The sequence below is a fragment of the Denticeps clupeoides genome, chromosome 10 (assembly GCF_900700375.1).
Source record: "Denticeps clupeoides chromosome 10, fDenClu1.1, whole genome shotgun sequence".
In the NCBI taxonomy this organism is placed as follows: Eukaryota; Metazoa; Chordata; class Actinopteri; order Clupeiformes; family Denticipitidae; genus Denticeps; species Denticeps clupeoides.
Window position 1 is genome coordinate 18,418,949 of NC_041716.1, and position 19,886 is coordinate 18,438,834.

Genomic DNA, 19,886 nt, shown 5'->3' on the forward strand with positions numbered 1-19,886 from the left:
AAATGTTGTACTTTGTTTGTGTATGGGGCTCTAATTATGGGCTAAATAACTCTCTGAATTACCCCTTTGACTGTTATTTTGCCCAGGAGACAGAGGTAGAACCAATTAGACATGCCTTCAACAAAACTTTTCTGAAGCCCGAAACACCTCTGTCTCTGGCTAATATGTCTCTCTCTCTCTCTCTCTCTCTCTCTCGTTCTCTCTCTCTGTGTTTGTGTGAGTCAGCGAAGGAGTGAGCGAGAGAGATGTTTTGAAAGGCACTTTAGACTTCAGACACAGGGCACTCTGAAGCTGGCAGTGCTGGACTCATATTGATCCTGGGAACCGGCAGGATCCTCTTCCCCAAATCTAGAGCCCTTTTAGTTGCAGTCGGCTGTCCTCTCCCACAGCACTCGACTCTGCACCCTCCAGATCCATTTTACACACACTACTGCACCTCTTACCCTGTACAGCCTCCTCAACTATTAGGGCTATTAGTGGAGGGACGAGAACATGCTGCTCTGACAAGGAAGCTGCGTCCACCCAGCAAGGTCTGAGCATACATAAAAGCAACTTCCATAATGCAATATAGAATATGGTATCATGCCACATGGACATATTTTTAATATTTTACTATTGTAAAATGGACTGTTGTTTCTTTGACTTGCTGAATTGATATTATAGAACAATCATATAAGGTTTTACAGAGGGAAAGACCAAGGAGCAATGCCTTGTGATATTTGCTTGCATAATGAACTCTTAATAAAGCTTTAAGGCTTGGCAAACCATCGGTTACTGCAAACTCGGTGTTATGGCAGTACAGTGGATTAAAAGGCACATACTGCTTGGATCTGGTAAAAAAAATAGATGCCCTGAGACTCGCAGCCGGGCCCATAAATTACAATAAGGCTCCTCACATAGGCAAGTGCGGGAAAAGATAAACAGCCAAACAGCTCTGGGCGGTGCATTTCTTTCACACATTGCTGTCATTGAAATCTACTCTTGATTCCTAAAGGGGTACAGTAATGGTAGAGTAAAGAGTAGGGGGAGGTGGAGTGGAGAAGGCTCGAGATAAGGCTTGATAAGTGCTGTCATCAGCAGAGGGAAAGAGAGTAAGGCAGACCGGGTGAGGTAGAGCACGTCTGGAATGAGAGGGGTGGGAGGGGGATGGGGCGAGTGGGGCGGGGCACTGGCCCATACTCTGCACCTGGGTCTGGATACGGTTGAGGCCTCTGAACCAGAGGATCTGGCCCCTCCGCAGCTCTCTCTCCGCGTGGTCAATCTCCTCCTCATCCTCTGCCAGGTCGTCCTCCGTCATCTCGTCCGTGCCTGGCCCGTGCCCCGCCTCCTTCAGACACTTCAGGTGGCTGGTGGGGACAGTGGCGATGACCTGGAGAGAAAGGGGAGGAACCAAGACAGACCTGTTGAGACGAGCTGTCTCTGCCACAGAGTGTTAGTCCAATAGTGTTTTGTATTTTGCTGATCCCATCTTATGTACAAAGGTTTTATTAAGTATAATAAAAATATTATGCATCTTAACTAAAGTTACAAACAATTATGTGTTAAAATATATACAACTATAAATGTCAGGAAATACACATATTCTTTATATTTGTGAATACAACAGTGTGTATGTGCGTGTGTGTGATGATTTCAATGCCATAGGTTGGTTTTAATGGGTCTAAATAGACAAAGTAAAAAAAAAAATCCAAAACGAGAATTTCTGTGTTTGTGTGTTTAAGGGAGAAATATGATAGATGAGTGTATGGGATTTGTGTTTTTGCAAGTGGAGCTGTTAATATAAATCTGCCCACGCACATTTGATATTTGCATTTTAAAGGGCCCTGCCACACCTCAAGTCACCAAATCCCCTGCATACACACACACATCCTAAAAGAGAGTGGCAGATGACGACATTCTTTTGTTTTCAGCTACAGTTTTCAGCCTTTGTTGACTTGCAACTCGAGCTGCATTTCATCCGGAGTACTCGTGCTCCGCTTTGATGTTTGGGTACAGGGAGGTGGAAAGACGTCCAGTCGGGAGACTGTGTTATTTTGGGTTGGCACCCACCCTGTCTCTTCGGAGACTGTTGTAAATTGCAGACTCCCGCACTTTGGGGCGTAGCTCATCTCCCCTGAGACCAGTAATTACGACTCCGGCTCATTATGCCTGCAGTCACCGTATTGTATTGCACTGATGCGTATGCTTGTCTTAAGCACGCCGCATGTCTGACTTCCAAAAGAGTCACACTGTCTACCAAATGTCTGAATTGGTGAGAATGTATCAGTCAAAATGACAGTCCTACCATCTTCCTGTAAGCTGAAGGCAGACGGCAGACTAGCACCAAGAACACTCGGCCAGGGGAGTCACATGTGACTTTGTGGCGGACTGGCTCGCGGAGGGCAGGTTTGTTACCCACTAGACTGATACCACCGCTGCGTTATGTAAATGACTTGTTATTTAAATAACAGCGGGATCGTGTAGAATGCAGGCATGGGAACTGTGGGGTTATGTAACAGATTCCACTTTGCTCATGATTATTCAGTCTCTCTGTCTCTCTCCCACCTGGCCCCAGAGCAGCTCCCCCACTCCCACAAAGAGACACCACAGCCACTGTTCCACGTTCAAAGGCGCGCAGCTGAAGGGTTTCCCGCCAAACTGGACGATCACAATCTGCAAGAACACACAAAATGTCCAGATTTGTCCCGAGCGCTTCCAATACAGGGAACGAGCAAAAAGAACAATTAGCACAAACAACCACACAACAACTGGGAGGCCAGACGATGGTATGTCATAACCTCTTACCGTCAGAGTACCGCGCCTTGGGACAAGTGCCACCGTAAGCAGTCCTGCGGGAGCCTGCTGAGGAACTCTGCTCTCACCTGCACGGCGAAAGTGCCCAGCACGATGCTGCAGAAGATGGGGTTGGAGAAGATGCCGTCAAACACGTTCCTCTCGCCGTGGATCTTGCGGGCGTTGATCTCGTTGAAGAGCTGCATGAGGACGAAGGTGTTGAAGATGATGGTGTAGTGTTCAGACGGCGGAGAGTGTAGGGGGGCGTTGCGGCCGCAGTCGATGTTGAAGATCTTCTCTCCTGGGGTCACAGGACATTGGCAAAAGGAAGGCGAAGAGATTATTTCAGGTTTTATAGCCTGTCTCATGTTTCCAGAATTCTCCTGCATTGGCTGAATCTGTATGACTAAACTATTCTCTTCTGATTGTTTGATTTGTTACTATAACATAACATGTAGGTAGATTATTGGTAACACATTCACCTCTAAATCAGAAGAACACAAAGTCACAAAGTTCAAACCACACTAACTTCCATTGTGTCCTTGAGCAAGACACTTGTGTCTAAGGAGACTGTCCCTGTAAATACTGATTTTGATACAATGTGGTTAAGGGTGTCTAATAAATGCCATAAATAGTAATACAAGTAAACTTCAATACTCCATACCTCTGTCTCATCTCTCGAAGTCCCTCAATAAATGACTCACTGAGTTAATGACTGTGATCACCCCTCTGCCATGTCCCCTTTAATGTCAAATATCCAGCCCTGTCTCTGCCAATTACCAACAAACAGCAGCGTGAAGATGATGACGAGCTGGTAAGCCCCGTGGCCCAGAATGTTCTTCATCATGGTGAGGGAGATGAGGGGCTGGTTGCGTCCGTATGGCTTCCTCAGCAGCAGGTCCTCAGTCGGGGGCTCGGTGGCCAGAGCCAGAGAGGCAAACGTGTCCATGATGAGGTTCACCCACAACATCTGCACCGCCTTCAGAGGAGAGTCCTGAGAGTGACAGAGGCAGAAAATGAAGGTGCACCATATTCATTTCCAGACATCACCAACGCTGCAGACTCTGTGCTGTCCCAGAAGAACCAGAAAAAAAAGAGACAGTGACAATTTACAGTTTAAATATGCCCACTGCCGGCAAGCATTAATATTTCATATGGAGTTACGTGCGCTTGGAATAAATCTATTGTGGAGTTGTATTGACAACTGACCACTGCGGGGGTGGGGACATCGATACTGAGAGCTGGGTCCAGGTGCAACGCAGGCAGAAGAGTAAACAGGCATTACAAAAGGAGCGGTGTCACCCGTGCATCCTCCACACTGTCACGTTTCATCAGCTGCACTCTTTTTGTGTATGTAGTGTGTCTAGTTTTTGTTACATGTACCTGCATGCATGTCTGACATGTTTTTGTTTATATTGTATCGCAGTTGTGGACGCGTGAGCATTGTGCATGTATGTGTTTTGTTCCTTTTCTAATGTCCTGACAAAGAAAAGAAAATATTAAAAGACATAATTAGGTTTAGTGTACTGTACATGGCTGTGACGTGCAGAGCCATTTATGTGTGTACCTGTGTGATACAGGCTCCGGTGAAGGCCACAATGACGGCCACTACGTTGACAGTGAGCTGGAACTGCAGGAACTTGGAGATGCTGTCATAAACGTTCCGCCCCCACATCACCGCCTTCACAATACTGGAGAAATTATCGTCCGTCAGAATGATGTCCGATGCTTCCTTGGCCACATCCGTGCCAGCAATTCCCTGGGGGGCGGGGGAGAGACGGAGGGAGCTGAGATGCATACAGGCTTCCAGCTCACATAACAAGACAACATTTCCAGCTGTCGAAGTCAGCAGTTTTCATCCATCCAGTTTAACATAATTGTGACCGGCCCTGGTGCAACCGCCCACTACCCTCATGGCACCACTGAGAAAAAAAAAAGTCCCATCCCATGCCGCTTGTTAACAATGACAGGGAGCAAGGTCGCGGGACAAACTGACTATCCTAATTGTTGCTCAAATCCCTTTTTTTACTGCAACTGGGAAGGTCCGGTATTGGTGAAAAATGACTTTCAGTAAAATATTAGCATTTAGGTTTATTGAAGACACTTCCAGTTCCAGGACAAGCCAGCTTGTGTTCCGGCGTATTCTCTGATGTGTTAAAACCATGTGGATTCCTCACGGGCGGGAACTCATGTACAACAGCAAATCATGGTCTCATGGTTACGCCCATTTCCTCTAAACCCCCATAAATGTTGGGATATGAGACCGACATGTGAGATATAGGGCAGTGGTGACCTCTACACAAAGGTCAGAAGGTGTGGCTGTGATTTAGGAGAAATTAAGGAGCTCACACACACACACACACACACACACAGATCTGTGGAGAACAAGCTTTCAGTGACATAGCTGACAAATTCCAACCAAAAATTCAAGTAAGTACTAAAACTGGGTTAACAGCAAGAAAGCTAGTGTGGAATGAGTTTGCAGGAAATTTTCGCTCATGTTCTTTCTCATCTTACATAAAGCCTTCAATCCTAGAGTTTAAGTAATGAATTTATTTTCATATTGCAATATCCAGTACTCCAATTTAACATAGGTCATGTGACTCACCATGGCAAAACCCACGTCAGCCTTCTTCAGAGCCGGCCCATCGTTTGTGCCGTCACCCGTCACAGCCACCACCTGCCTCTGCTCCACTATGGTGCTGTCAATGATTCCTGAACATTTATGGAGAAACACGATGGACCAATGTGATGCCTAATTTTAAATCCCATTTATTACAAATATACACTACTCACAATAAGTTAGGGATATTGTTATTTACATGAGTGCTTTTCCTATTTGCTCTGAATTTCAATGTAATAAGTAAAAGTTTCCTTTGAAATTACTAATAATGTATGAGAAGAAACACAATTTTCATTAGTTTAATATTTATTACCCCCAAAATTTAGACAAATAATCAGGGATAGCACCACATAACAAATAATTGACAATGTCAGTAGCGGGTGTTTACACCATTTGCCACAATGACAGCTTGACGGCGACGCCTCATGCTCCTGACTAGCCTCATGATGGTGTTCCACTCTTCCACAAGTGCTACGTCTCTGCTTCAACTGGTCCCCGAAGTGCTCTATGGGGTTCAGGTCAGGGGACATTGATGGCCATACCATATGAGGCACTCCAACTTCCTAAAGTCGAGCTGTGACAATTCTGCCACGATGTGGTGGAGCATTATCATCCATGAACAGAAAGTCGGGGGGTGCTGGCGGAATTAGGGGATGATGGGTTCTATGATGTCTCTGAGGTAAGAATGTTCAGTGACAATCTGTTTTGCGCTGTCTGAGTGCACAGGTACTTAGGTTCTGGTCATCATTGCAGTCTGTCACTCACGGGGCTCCACTTCAGGGTCTGTCATGAACTCTGCCAGTAGTCCTGTGTTCTGAATGACTGAATACCAGCTATTTATACCCACAGAAATTGAAATTGATGCCACTTTGAGAAAGGTTGTCTCTTGGTATTGGCCCCAATATAAGTCACACCTGTACACAATGAGACCATTACATGGAAAACACAAAATGAGGTGTGTCTATCACCCCAATACAATTCCCATCCCAAAAATGTCTGAAGTAAAACAAACACCGTATAAGTCTCTCACAATGTCCCTAACTTATCGTGAGTAGTGTATACTACAGGCATCTTAAGTCATGTCTGATGAGGGAAAGAACAGAAGCGAAAAGGACCTTTGACCAAGGTGTGCTTGTCGGTTGGGGAGGATCGGGCCAGAACTCTCAGCTTGGGCCAGATCTTATCAATCCTCTCCTGCTCGATCTGGAAGGGAAGGACACAGAGCAAGAGGAAGGAAAGTTGTATGTTGTTGTCATGCTACACCAGCGTGACTCGTATTGAAACATCACCTCTCCTTTCTCGTTCCTGATTCGCCGGTTGAAGTCTTTCCCTTCCAGGCACAAGAAGTCTTCTCCTGGCTGGATGATGCCACACTTAGCAGCAATCGCTCGGGCAGTGTTGATGTTGTCACCTGTCACCATGCGCACAGTGATGCCCGCACGCTGGCACTTAAGGATGGCATCAGGTACCTGAGGAAACAGGAGATAAGCAGAGAGGGGAGATAAGAACAAATTACCAAGAGACTAAGACCATCAGAGAGAAGGGAGGGGGAAATATAGCACTAGACCACCATAAAACCATCTGAGCCCAGGCACGCTAAATTTTTCAGCTCAAGTCAACAATATTTATGGGCATTTATAGATGAGATAAACATCTTGCATCTGTCATAGGGCCTGGTTATTACCTCAGGCCGTACAGGGTCCTCAATGCCAACCACAGCAATGCAGGTGAGCTCGGTGACGATGTCCGCCTCTTGTTCCCAGTCTGGCTCTGGGTCACCGGGGAGGTCCCGGTAGGCGATGCAGATGGTCCTCAGGCCCTCACAGGCCATTGGTTCGATCACCTTCTTCACCATCTCCTCACGGTCTCTTGGCCGGAAGCTCCGCGGCTCTCCGCCTGTGGCCAAGATGAAGGAGCACCTAAGACAGAGAAGGAGGGAATAATTTATCAACTCTGCACAACCCTGCTGAGAAACTTCTTTCTTGCTCTTTCAGTCATTTCCCAAAGTTAATAACTGTAGGTGAGGAAAGGGACAGAAATGGACTTGTAAATCCAGATTGGACATTAAAGGGATATAATTTTTCTAGACTATTCACATTGTTATATATGAAAATTCAAGTAAGGACGCTTCTGGCGTCCAGTAGGTCCTGAAACCCATCCCATTTTTTTCCATGCTCTTACGCACTTGCAAAATCAAGTAATAAAGTGTAAATGTATGCGTTTCTGATTCCTGGTGAGTTGAAATCTGAATTATCTTTATTAATACCCTAATATGTGCAGACTCACTTCTTGAGCAGGATCTCTGATGCCCCCTTGCTGTAGAGGCGGAAGGAGCCGTCGGGCAGCTTCACCACGGTGCTCATGGACTTGCGGACCGAGTTGAAGGTGTAAACTTTGTAGAGCTTCTCCTCTGGGATCTGCTCCCTCACCGTGGCGTAGTCTCTCTTCAGGTCCAGAACGAAGCCCAGGAGGGCGCACTCTGTCTTATTTCCGACTTGTTTAGCAAGGCCACCTTCTACATCTGGGGGCTGAGAAGGATTGGAAATATGAGGAATTAGGCCCTATTTTATTACTCTCACTGTTTAATCCTGTGCAGTAATAATTTGACCAATTTTCTCTTTTTACTTTCAGTTTGCTGAGGAACTGAAGCCCAGATCATCTCTCTGTAACTCCCCATCCAAGCCTCTTTCAACACTCATAAATGGATTCTAGCAATATTAACCACAATTAATTAATTGCACTTAATTAGTTAATCTAATTACAATCTCTCATGCAGATTATATGGAGTTAGAGTATAACACAGACACACAAATACTGTGTCTTCTTAAAGTGATAGAATGGGAGACTGCAGATATCCACCGGGCTTCATTCCAGAATATTTCTGTTCACATCTCACTTTTAATTATAATCATGAAACGCTTGATGAGCTTGTGGCTGTCTATTAGCAGAAAAAAATACATTGAAGCTATTTAGATGCAACAGACACAGACACTTAAAACACTGTTTAGCATAAATCCCATTTTTAATTGATATGGGGCATATGCATAAATAATTACTTGCATTCAGTCAATTACAAAAATTCCAGTGTCCTTTGTGAAATACTATTGTGTCACGGTCGTGATTTAGGGGAACTCCCAATCCGTGTCTGGGCCGGGGTTTTGCAGTGTCAATGTTGTCTGCCTGTAATTCCACATTCTATTCATCTGTTGTTGCCTGTATATAAGTAGTCCTTTCGTATCTAGTCCTTGGCGGGTACTAGACATGTAGTCCATACATGTTTGTAGTCATGTATGATGTGCCTTTGTTAAAAGATATCCCCTTGTCTACTTTAAGCTGTGCAAATGTGTCCTGATTCCTGTTCCTGCTATGCAGATTGCAGTCGCCCATGACATATTGATTTGTATATTTCATTTGATCTATTAGCTTTTGGCTGGACACCCTTTTCTGGTGTCACATCAGATGGTAGATAGTTCAATATTTGTGCTATGTTTTAATTAATAATAGATGCAGCGCAACCAGGACCATTTTTGTGCAGCATATGTAAACATAAACATTTCTTTTAATACATGATAAGAAAAATTAAGACATTCATTTTATCCTTTCACATTTTGTAATGAGACTTAAAGTCCTCACCAAGATCTTTGAGGTGTAGGCGCAGTTGATGGAGATGGCATTAACAATAATTTCAAGGGTGTTGGGGTTGATCTGGCCAGGGTCTGGGATCTCGCGGTAGTGCTGGTCGCCCACGTATGCCTGAACCACTGTCATACGGTTGGTGGTGAGGGTGCCCGTCTTATCTGAGCAAATGGCCGTGGCGTTACCCATGGTCTCACAGGCATCCAAATGTCTCACCAAGTTATTGTCTTTCATCATTTTCTATAATGGTCAGAAGCAGAAGGAAATGGTCAAACAAAGTAATATAGACAGTATTTTTGGTCTTTTCTAGACCAGTACAAATAATTTTATGAAATAAGATAAGATGAGATTATCCTTTAATAGTCTCAATAGTGAAAAATGTACATTGTCACGGCAGGAATTGGACAGTACAAGATAAGAGCAGCAAAAAACAATAGCACAGACACTATGTTGACTGTATAATATACAAGTTCAATGTACAATTAATAAAATAGTCCTAGATAAATAAAACAGTGAATGTGAAATAAAACATATGTCAGTATATACATAAAAGATATATTTGTGAGATTTTACATATGTACAGCGTGGGTAGATATACACATGGTGATGGTGCACTGGATGGGTGTGGTCAGCGGTTGTAGAAAGAGCTGTTGTAGCTGTTTCATGATTCCCTGATTACCTTGATTTTTAATCTACAGTGTAGCTGTACTGAAATATTTGAAAAAGGTTTTCTAATAATGAATTCAGTTTTTATGGTATTTTATGGGTACTTTCAGATCCTAGCTATTTAGGGTGCTCCAGTCATTCGTGTTCATTGTGCATGTCCCATATTTCATGATTGTGTGCACGTGTTATGATAAGTATAAATGTATCCTCGCTGTGTCATGTCTTGTCTGGTCATAGATTTTTTTATTGGGTGTTGTATCACTGGCCCCGTAAGGAAGCGGTCCTGTAATCAGAAGGTTGCCGGTTCGAATCTCGATCTGCCAAGGTGAGCAAAGCACCGTCCCCACACACTGCTCCCACGGGCGCCTGTCATGGCTGCCCACTGCTCACCAAGGCGGATGGTTAAAAGCAAAGGACAAATTTCGTGTCAAATTTTTGTGTCACCGTGTGCTGTGCTGCAGTGTTTCACAATGACAATCACTTCACTTTCACTTCACTTCACTTTCCTGCATGCCGCGATACCTAAAGTTCCTCTCTACATGTATGCAGAGCTGGAGTTACACAATAAAGCAAATTAAGCACAGTAACCAATTACGTTAACATTGTTACTGTCCAACAATCATTCATTTACTGTCATTCAGAACAGTGATTAAACCATGAAGGTAATCAGCACAAACATGTAACATGTTCTTCTGATTACTTGTATTGACACAACAGCGGCCTCACCTTGACAGAGTAAGCCAGAGAGATGGTAACAGCGAGTGGCAGACCCTCTGGGACAGCCACCACCAGCACGGTAACGCCGATGATGAAGAACTTGACAAAGTACTGAATGTAGATGGGGGTACACTCTGTCAGCCACTTCTTATCTCCAATCACAAACGTCTCAATCACAAAGTACAGCACCAGGATGATGACAGTGATGGCCGACATGACCAGACCTTTGGAAGAAAGATTTTTTTACGTTTACATTTATATTTTCCAGAGCAACTTACATAAATGCTTTCAGATGTCCATCATTGTCATCCCTCATTTCATTCACTAGGACCTGATCTGCAAATACCATTAGTTTAACAACTAAATAAAAAATACGTGAGAGCTCCATTTTATAAAAAAAGAAATGCTGTTATTTGATTTGAAAGGTAAGGAAGCGGACTCGCAACCGAAAGGTTGCAGGTTCAAATCCTGAACCGCCAAGGTGCCACTGAGGTCCCCTTGATGAAGGTCCCGTCCCCACACACTAATTCAGCGAACTGCATATGAGAGCCGATAATTGAATCTGAGCAGGGATACAAATACCGGTTTTGAAATGCTGTAAATACTGTAAAAAATATTTTAATTCCTTGACAGTTTCCCTTCCAGTTTTATCTCAATCCATGTCCAACAGGAAACAGCCTGGAACCAACATCCTGTCCTACTCACCTGCTTTGCCGATCTGCACTGCCAGCTTGGTCAGTTTGCCCTGGAGGACGGACTTCTCCTTTTTAGGCACGTTGGCTTTCTTCTTCTCCCGGTCCTCCACCTCTCCACCCTCTGCGCTTTTCAGAGGCTGCATCTCCATAGCAACCGCTCCATCCTGCTTCTTGGCTGGTGGGATCAATATGAGTTATCGTTGTTACATATGGATGACACACCTGTCACAGCTCGGCAGCGATAGGAGACAAATGATGGCCTTCATCAGGCCGAAACCTCTGATGTTCATGACGTGAATTATTGTACCCAGTGTGAAGACCAGCTATAATACACTTAACAAATAAACACACTGACTGACACACACGCAACATACACATATTTAAAACCAGCGCCCTGGTTTCACCCATCTCTGCACCAAGTACAATCTTGACTGGAGCAGATAAATCACTGAGCCCTGCTCCTTTTTTCCATTTTCAGCTCACTCTGACAGCTCTCTCCCTCATTTCTTGAGTTCCACAAAGTAATTCTAGTACCTTTATTCTGATTGGTCTCCACTGCCGCATCTGCTTGCTTCCCTGTGAGACACAGAGAGAGAGAGCGATGGAGGGATGGAGAGTGACAGACAGAGGTAACGTGAGGGACAGTGCTGACACCATCATCCAATGGGAGGGATCAGACAACACAGAGTGGGGGACAAATGCACCAAAGACACAAACTGCACACAACAACAGACACTTATTATACAACTAATACACAACTGACGGGAGTCAGAAAGACCACAACCGTCCCCCTAACCCCACCCAACACCCCTCTTCACAGTAAATACTCTACTGCAGTGTGACGTGCACCTCATTAGAACACACGTCCTGGGTACTAGAGGACATTTTATCACAGGGGAACTGCAGAGTCACGTACCGTTGGTGATGCGGTTCTGATTGGCTGTGACCTCAGTGGACTGTGTGAGTGAATTAGTGCTGTCCTCTGATTGACCAGCATAGTGGGACAATTTTTGTGGACAAAGAGTTTAAGGAGTGATGGGTAATTTGGACATGAAGGAGAAACAGGGTAGGGAAACAAAGAACAAAGAAGTGTAAGATATTTTAAGAAATATTTTAAGATATAGTCGCATCTCTGAGGCCAGATGAGGTCTCCTGAGGTTTAGTGAAAGAAGGTGATAGGATGTCCTGGAGCCTCCCCCATGACTGTGATTGCATCACATGGCCAATCTTGTTGTTGTGCGGAGCATTATGGCTTGATTAGATTGATGTATTATAAATTAGCTTACAATCCTTTCCTGTATGTTGCATCATGTGCGCTTTTGAAATGCAGTACCAGTCACGTTGACATCTAGGCAATGAAAGCCGTTTATAAGCGGATAAGATAACACAGATAACACACACGCACTCTCTCACTCTCAATAATTGATCAGCCTCTGCCTGTACAACGCGTGTGTGTTCACTGGCTGTGGCTCAGTGAGCTGGATGGAAGAGGCTGGGACAGGAAGAGAGGATCGACGCTGAATTATCCATGAGCTCAGGCCTGGGTCTGAGAGCAGAACTGTGGTGAGGGCCCCGCCCCAGTCACTGATTTCTCCAACTCTGGGGTAGGAATGGGGCTATATCCAAATATGTTAGTTGGAGAGGGACCAGTAGCTGATTTTTATGTGGAGATTTATTTTGTGCAAATAATTTATTATCAAGAATCGTGAAGAAGCTACAAAGCCGGATTACAATAAGCCAATGTACGTGCTTTGTGTTTCGACTTCCTCCTTAACTGGTTTACTTGTTGGACCTGCTTATACATATTCCAAGACAATGTTGTGCCACTAATTCATTTAATATGTACAGTAGTCAAAGGTTCAATACTGCTCTCAATACTGCCTTCATCCAAATATGGTTCTACATGTTTCTTTCAAGAGAACAATTAATATAATACATATTATGTAATATTCTGTATATGCATTTTAAGGATAGATATGCATAAAATAGTGACTATCAAGCCTATTAAGACCTTTATCCAAATGCAAATTAAATTAATTTTGCTGCCTCAGCAAATGCAGTTACAATTACAAACAGTAAAATATTCTTACATATTCTTACTTTTTTAATATAATTCTCACACACAAGCTATTCCCTTGGTTTGGCAATTAAAGGTCCCCTATCATGAAAGCTTCACTTTGTGAGATTATTTAACATTAATTTGAGTTCCTCTAGCCTATCTATGGTCCTGCAGTGGCTAGAAATGGTGATAGGTGTAAAGAGTGCTTTGGTGCTTCTTCACCGTTCAGAGAGCAGCAGCTCAGACGCTCAGATCTGGAATTTGAAAGGTTACCTCCCTTTCCTCAAGAATTTCCCACCCCTCCCCTAAAACATAATTTCCACCGACCGTCATGGCTTCCAAACGTGTGGAGCATTGCAGTTGTTCGATTACTGGATGTATAAATGAGCACAAATGTACACTCACCGGCCACTTTATTAGGCACACTTGTCCAACTGTTCGTTGACGCAAATTACTGATCAGCCAATCACAGAAGGAAGGTGATTTAAGTGACTTTGAACATAGTTGTTGGTGCCAGACAGGCTGGTCTGAGTATTTCGGAAACTTCTGGGATTGTCACGCACAACCATCTCTAGGCTTTACAGAGAATGGTCCGAAAAAGGGAAAACATCCAGTGAGTGTCAGTTCTGTGGGTGAAAACACCTTGTTGATGCCAGTGGTCAGAAGTGTATGGCCAGAGTGGTTTGAGCTGATAGGAAGGCAACCCAACAGTAACCCAAATAACCACTCAATACAACCAAGGTATGCAGAAGAGCATCTCTGAATGCACAACATGTCGAACCTTGAGCCAGACGGGCTAAAGCAGCAGAAGGCCACACCTGTCAGCTAAGAACAGGAAACTGAGGCTACAATTCGCACAGGCTCACATTGGACAATAGAAGAGTGGAAAAATGTGACATTCAGATGGTAGTATCAGAATTGAAAAATGGAAAAATGCGACATTGGGATGGTAGGGTCAGATTTCGGCATCAACAACATGAAAACATGGATCCATCCTGCCTTGTATCAACGGTTCAGGCTGGTGGTGGTGATATAATGGTGTGGGGGACTTCCAGCAGGATAATGCACCATGTCATAAAGCTTGAATCATCTCAGACTGGTTTCTTGAACATGACAATGAGTTCAACTGTACTCAAATGGCCTCCACAGTCACCAGATCTCAAGCCAATAGAGCACCTTTGGGATGTGGTAGAACGAGAGATTTGCATCATGGACGTGCAGCCGATAAATCTGCAGCAACTGCGTGATGCTATCATGCCAATATGGGCCAAAATCTCTGAGGAATGTTTCCAGTATCCTTGCCATCTATGCCATGAAAGATTAAGGCAGTTCTGAAGGCAAAAGGGGGTCCAACCCGGTACTAGCAAGGTGTGCCTAATAAAGTGGCCGGTGAGTGTATTTTTTTTTTTGTTTTGTCACCCGAGACTCTGAAGAAGCAGTGGGTTAATATTATTGTTTTCTGGAAAAAAACGCAGACCACCTGTGCCTGCCAAACATGGTGGTTGGTGAACAATTGAGGGAATTTCTGCGAATGCCCCTCAACTCCTATAGGCCACAGGGGACCACTAAGACCTATACAAATGCAAAAGAAAATGACATGTAATGGGACATTTAAAAGATGTACATTATACCCCAACCTATGCGTGTGTGCTTTCCTTTTTTTCCAGATGTCTGTTTAGTGTATGTGTAGTCTGGTTTTCTCTGTCCCTCAGTTCTACCTTTCTTTTCCTTCTTCTCCTCCTCTGCTTCTCCCGCACCCAGGAGAGTAAAGATGATGCCAGTTTGAGAGTTGACTCCAACCGCAGTGACCAGCATCCGCCCTGATCCCTCCATCACGTGGGTTCCTGAGAGAGGGAGAGAGAGAGAGAGAGAGAGAGAGAGAGATGAAGGACGGTGGGGGGACAGAGTGGAATGAACATTTCATTTAATAAATAATCGCTCTGGTGCTTCAGTTGAAAGTAATTAAAATACCCAGTCACGCTACACACTAGCCGGCATGCTCATGCCCAGCCACACAATCACAGGGTAAATAGGGCAGGTTGGTGAAGATACCACCTATCGCTGACAAAGGGATGCAGATCTATAAAGTGCAACCTGCATCTCGCAGAACGCATGAATAAAGCAGACCAAAATGTGTTTAACTTTCTAAAAATAGGATCCAGGATGAAGGAGAGGCCATCAGTGCTTGGAAAACAGGAAGCTGAACTGTGCAAAAATCTGATTAACAAACATCTGGATTCCACAGAAGTCCTTCATTCTCACACTGGGGACCGTTAACAACCATCACATCAGCCCCACAGATACACACACACACACACACACACACACACACACACATACACAAAAGATCTTAATGCACATTCACCACTGGGCTGTGCTCAATTTAATAACAATATTAATAATAACTATAATAAATACAATTTTGAGATCTAATTCATGTCTGTAATTATTCAAGGAGTCACAAAAGTATGCATATTTAATTTCAGTAAAGCTCAAAAAGTGACAAATTAATTACCATAAGACGTGGCCAGTCTTGTTTGCCGAAACTCTATAATAAAATAACTAACTGCTGAAGGTCAAACTGGGTTTGAGCTAAAGGTTTCACCAGACCTCTTGACACCCCTTCTGTAAGGTCTAGGGCCCCATAAGCCACTACAACAATGACGCATGGCAAAAATGTCTCCATTCTTCCAGAAGATGGCCATTTTCTAATAGACGCACATCCTTTACATTTTCATCAACCATTCAGGGATGCTCATGCTCAGGTCAGCTTTTAGTCCTCATACAGGGGACACTTATCGGTGCTGCTACATTTAAATATCCTACTATGTACAACAGATCACGACATACAGTATGTTCCTCAGAATTCCGCACATAAACAGCGATAAATTGTCATTCGTAGCATTCCAAGATAGTTCCAGAAACACAGTGACTTCACAAACAATGTAACATAGGCAAAAAGAATATTTTCCCAATAACATTCCCACAATGCTCTCAGACATGCATAGAAAACGGACTCTATGCTCATGGTGTAAATAATACATGCCGCACGCTCTCTGAGTCTGACAGAGGAGGAATCTCAACATTCCGAGCCTCACCTGAAAGTAACATGGGGTCTTTGTCGACAGATTTGCGGACATGATCCGACTCTCCCGTTAGGGAGCTCTCATCAATCTTCAGGTCGTTCCCTTGGATCAGGATCCCATCAGCTGGCAGGAGGTCACCTGCAGAAGGACGGCACCAGAAAAATCGCAGACAAAAAAAAAATACAACGGACAGGGTGCAGTTTAAACTCTGGAGGGCAAAAAGGTGGCTTCATAAGAACATAAAGCAAAAGGAGCATTCATGGACTAATGAGGCAGGCCTTCGGGGGCCCGCTGCTGCGGAACTGACCGTATTTGACCTGGGCCATGTCTCCCACCACCATGTCGGCCACGGGGATCTGGATGACGTTCCCGTTGCGCACGACGGCGAAGCGCTGCTCCTGCTCGATGCGGCTCTGCAGCCCGCGGAACTGCTTCTCTTTACTCCAGTCGTTGAAGGCCGTCACCAGCACCACGCAGATGACGGACAGCAGGATGGCCGCGCCCTCGATCCAGCCCGCCTCGGCCTCGCCCTCATCCTCTGCGCCTCCCGATACATTACCACACGCTGAGGGTGTGAGGTCAAAGGTTAAGCCACTGTTTCCTCTTCTCAGTCTGCTCATGTAGCGGAGGTGATGCAGTCACACATCAAACCAAATAAGCCTCATACATCTACTCTGATGGTGCAGATCTTCACTTCAGTACCTGTGTTAACTGGTAACTACTGACACAGACCAAGGCACTACTAACAGACCAAGGCACATCAGAGACATGCCGAGACCTTAACAAAGGTTGTGGGCAGGGCCTTCAACTCCCATGACCGACATGCTTTCAGTCTACACAAGGACTCACACTCGCTCTCTTCTCCGGGGGGCTGGTAGAAGGACAGGCCCAGCGAGATGATGGCAGCGATCTCCAGGATGATGAGGGTGACGTCCTGCAGAGCCTCCCACACCAGCTGCAGGAAGGTCTTGGGCTTCTTCGGAGGGATGAAGTTCTGCCCAAACACCTGGCCACGCTTCTCCAGGTCCGCGGGGTTGTCCGAAAGACCTGCCAAAGAACACAGGCAGAATTTTTTCTTTTTAAACTCTTAGCTTTTTATATCCAAGCATGAAGTTCATAACCACACATTCAAAACATCCGTTATTTCAGTCAGCACACAGCACAAAAGGAAAGAAAACTGATAATAGGCTGTGCATATTTGTGCAAAGCATATAGACACAAACATGAACTGTAAATGGTTTCTTTGATTTTTTTAATAGAATTGCTGCAAAATGATGAACATGAACCTATGCATCTGACAAAGAATGCTCAGAACACCTGATAAAGACACAGTAGTATTCAACCATATTCAACATTAAAATGTGCTGATCAGAAACAAATGATATAATATACAGTAATCCGTTTTAAACAGCACATGCAACATTCAAGTGTTGGATGACAATGTTTATATTTGGAGTTTTCAGTATTTAACTGACGAACACTGACGTATATTTACAGACACATTCCGAGTGTCATGCCACGTAGGCAAGTAAAAAGAGCGATTTTTCCAAAGTTACACTGCCGTTCAAAAGTTTAGGGACATTTAGAGTAATTTTTCCCATGAAAAAACACATGAAAGGGGTTTCAATTGAAGCATTACACAAAGAATAATTTAAAATGACCAATCAATAATTTCTCATCAAAAACGTTCCTAAATTATCCTGAACTTTTTTATCGATTATTTGTGTGTCTGTGTATGTATCACATTTTTGTAAATATTTCATTTTATCTTTCATTGAATTTCAACACAGAATATCTGATAATGTGATCCAACGTAAAGTACTTTGTGTAGAGCCTGTATAACAGTGTAAATGTATATACTCAAAATAACTAAACACACAGCCATTTATGTCTAAACAGCTGGCAACAAGTGAGGACACCCCTAAGTGAAAATGTCCAAATTGTGTCCAATTAGCCATTTTCCCTCCCCGTGTCATGTGACTGGTTAGTGTTACAAGGTGTCGGGTGTGAATGGGGAGCAGGTGTGCCACCCTCTCTCATACCGAACACCGTATGGCCAGCGGTGTGGTGAGATATTTTCAGGGGAAGCAACTTTATTTATTTATTTGTTTGTTTATACAAGCTGTACCCTGCCTTAATTTAATCAGTGTCATATTTTTACTGTCGTCCCAAGGAAAGACATAATAACATATTGTCAAAAATGTCAAGGGTGTACTTGCGTTTGGTGAGATACTGTATATGTGCCACTAAAGTTTTACTACCACTACTTGTCATTGTGTGAAGAATGTTTCATGTAATTAGACAAAAAAAAAAAAGTAATACAACGGTGGACATCATTGTGAGACAGAGGTCTATAATTCTGACTGATGAATACACGAAACACTGATGAACTGTCTTGATGACAATTTCAACAAAAATCGTGAAAATGTACATGGGAAAATGTGGGTCAGATCGCACAACTACATTGACAGTGAGGAGGACAACCTTTCTGCTGTATGAATTATTTCTGCAGCGTAAAATCTGCTAATAGACGATTCAATTAATTCACATTTGACATTTCTGTCTAAAAGTGTCTCTATTTTATCCTGTCAATTATTTGCTATAGATGTCATTTTTTTACAGTGTGTCTTTAAACCACATCAGGGAGGCAGAGACAATATATCATTAAGACTCACATTTATCCAAGTGACAAGAAGGTAGCTGAAATAATGGACTACAAATAATGTGGAGTGACATAAAGCCACATATGCAGGTCGGAGCCAGTGACAGGTTTGTGTCTGATCCTGTGACATCACATAGCTGGATTTGTGTCCTGCCTACAGAATGTTATTATTATGTCACCAGATTCCAAAAGACCTTTATTTTAAAAAACGTTACTTCCAACCTGGACTTCCATTCCAAGCAACGCACAAATTCCACTTCATCTCATTCATGCAGAAATTTAAAAAGGCAAAAATATACATCATGCATCATAAAAAGAAAAATGGGCTGCAATTCAGCTGGAAAACAAACCCCACCTGTAACACAACTGCCCTTCCCTGCCTCGGTATTTGTGTCTCGTTTTCTCACACAGATGCATGCAGTTTCCATGGCGATGAAGACATTAAGCACAAATCATGCGGGTTCTGCACTTCGGGTCCTGTGCTCCCTTTTCCCTGGCTACAGATGATGTCATCGCACGAAAGGAAGTCACAAATTCTTTGGGAAGTAACGGCTGGCAAAGTAGTTTGTCTGGGATGTGCAGGACGGGGCTTTGGGGGGATTTTGGCTCGGCGAGCCTGGCCATGCGTTCGCCGAGTGGGCTTCACCGAGTCTGTTCAGAGACGCCTGCAGTGCCAATTTAATTAGCATGATTCCAGAAGGGGCAGCGTCTCTCCTTTTCTCGCTTTCCATGCGTACGTAATGCTTTTGCGAGACTATGTAGGAAGTATGCCTGTAACAAACCCTCCTTTCACATGTGTGTGTGTGTGTGTGTGTGTGTGTGAGACAAGCCTCAGGCAGATTCCCACACAGCAAAATTTGCTCAGCACTCAGTGATGAATCATCTTCACTAAGCTGCACATTCACCAACCGCCCATCGGGCAGGAACCGGCTTGGGAAAGATGGACGCCAACAGAGGGGAGGGTCCACGG

The 19,886-nt window shown here is 44.0% G+C and overlaps 1 protein-coding gene across 6 annotated transcripts in view; it reads right to left on the bottom strand.

Moving 5' to 3' along the window:
• atp2b3b (ATPase plasma membrane Ca2+ transporting 3b) overlaps nt 1–19,886 on the bottom strand; it is a 43,076-nt gene that overhangs the window by 10,438 nt on the left and 12,752 nt on the right. For 2 of the 6 annotated variants that reach the window (XM_028994780.1, XM_028994783.1), the window contains exons 3-21: nt 17,104–17,301; nt 16,562–16,819; nt 16,267–16,392; nt 14,887–15,012; nt 12,026–12,091; nt 11,644–11,685; nt 11,120–11,284; nt 10,424–10,638; nt 9,029–9,271; nt 7,682–7,923; nt 7,080–7,314; nt 6,685–6,864; nt 6,511–6,598; nt 5,381–5,487; nt 4,340–4,531; nt 3,553–3,766; nt 2,862–3,073; nt 2,545–2,652; nt 1,187–1,369 (exon numbers count right to left, since the gene is read on the bottom strand). In XM_028994780.1, the coding sequence (XP_028850613.1) occupies nt 1,187–1,369; nt 2,545–2,652; nt 2,862–3,073; nt 3,553–3,766; nt 4,340–4,531; nt 5,381–5,487; nt 6,511–6,598; nt 6,685–6,864; nt 7,080–7,314; nt 7,682–7,923; nt 9,029–9,271; nt 10,424–10,638; nt 11,120–11,284; nt 11,644–11,685; nt 12,026–12,091; nt 14,887–15,012; nt 16,267–16,392; nt 16,562–16,819; nt 17,104–17,301 (3,200 nt within the window). The remainder of the gene's footprint in view (nt 1–1,186; nt 1,370–2,544; nt 2,653–2,861; nt 3,074–3,552; nt 3,767–4,339; nt 4,532–5,380; nt 5,488–6,510; nt 6,599–6,684; nt 6,865–7,079; nt 7,315–7,681; nt 7,924–9,028; nt 9,272–10,423; nt 10,639–11,119; nt 11,285–11,643; nt 11,686–12,025; nt 12,092–14,886; nt 15,013–16,266; nt 16,393–16,561; nt 16,820–17,103; nt 17,302–19,886) is intronic. The other 4 variants (XM_028994781.1, XM_028994784.1, XM_028994782.1 and 1 more) reach the window with 2 other exon arrangements.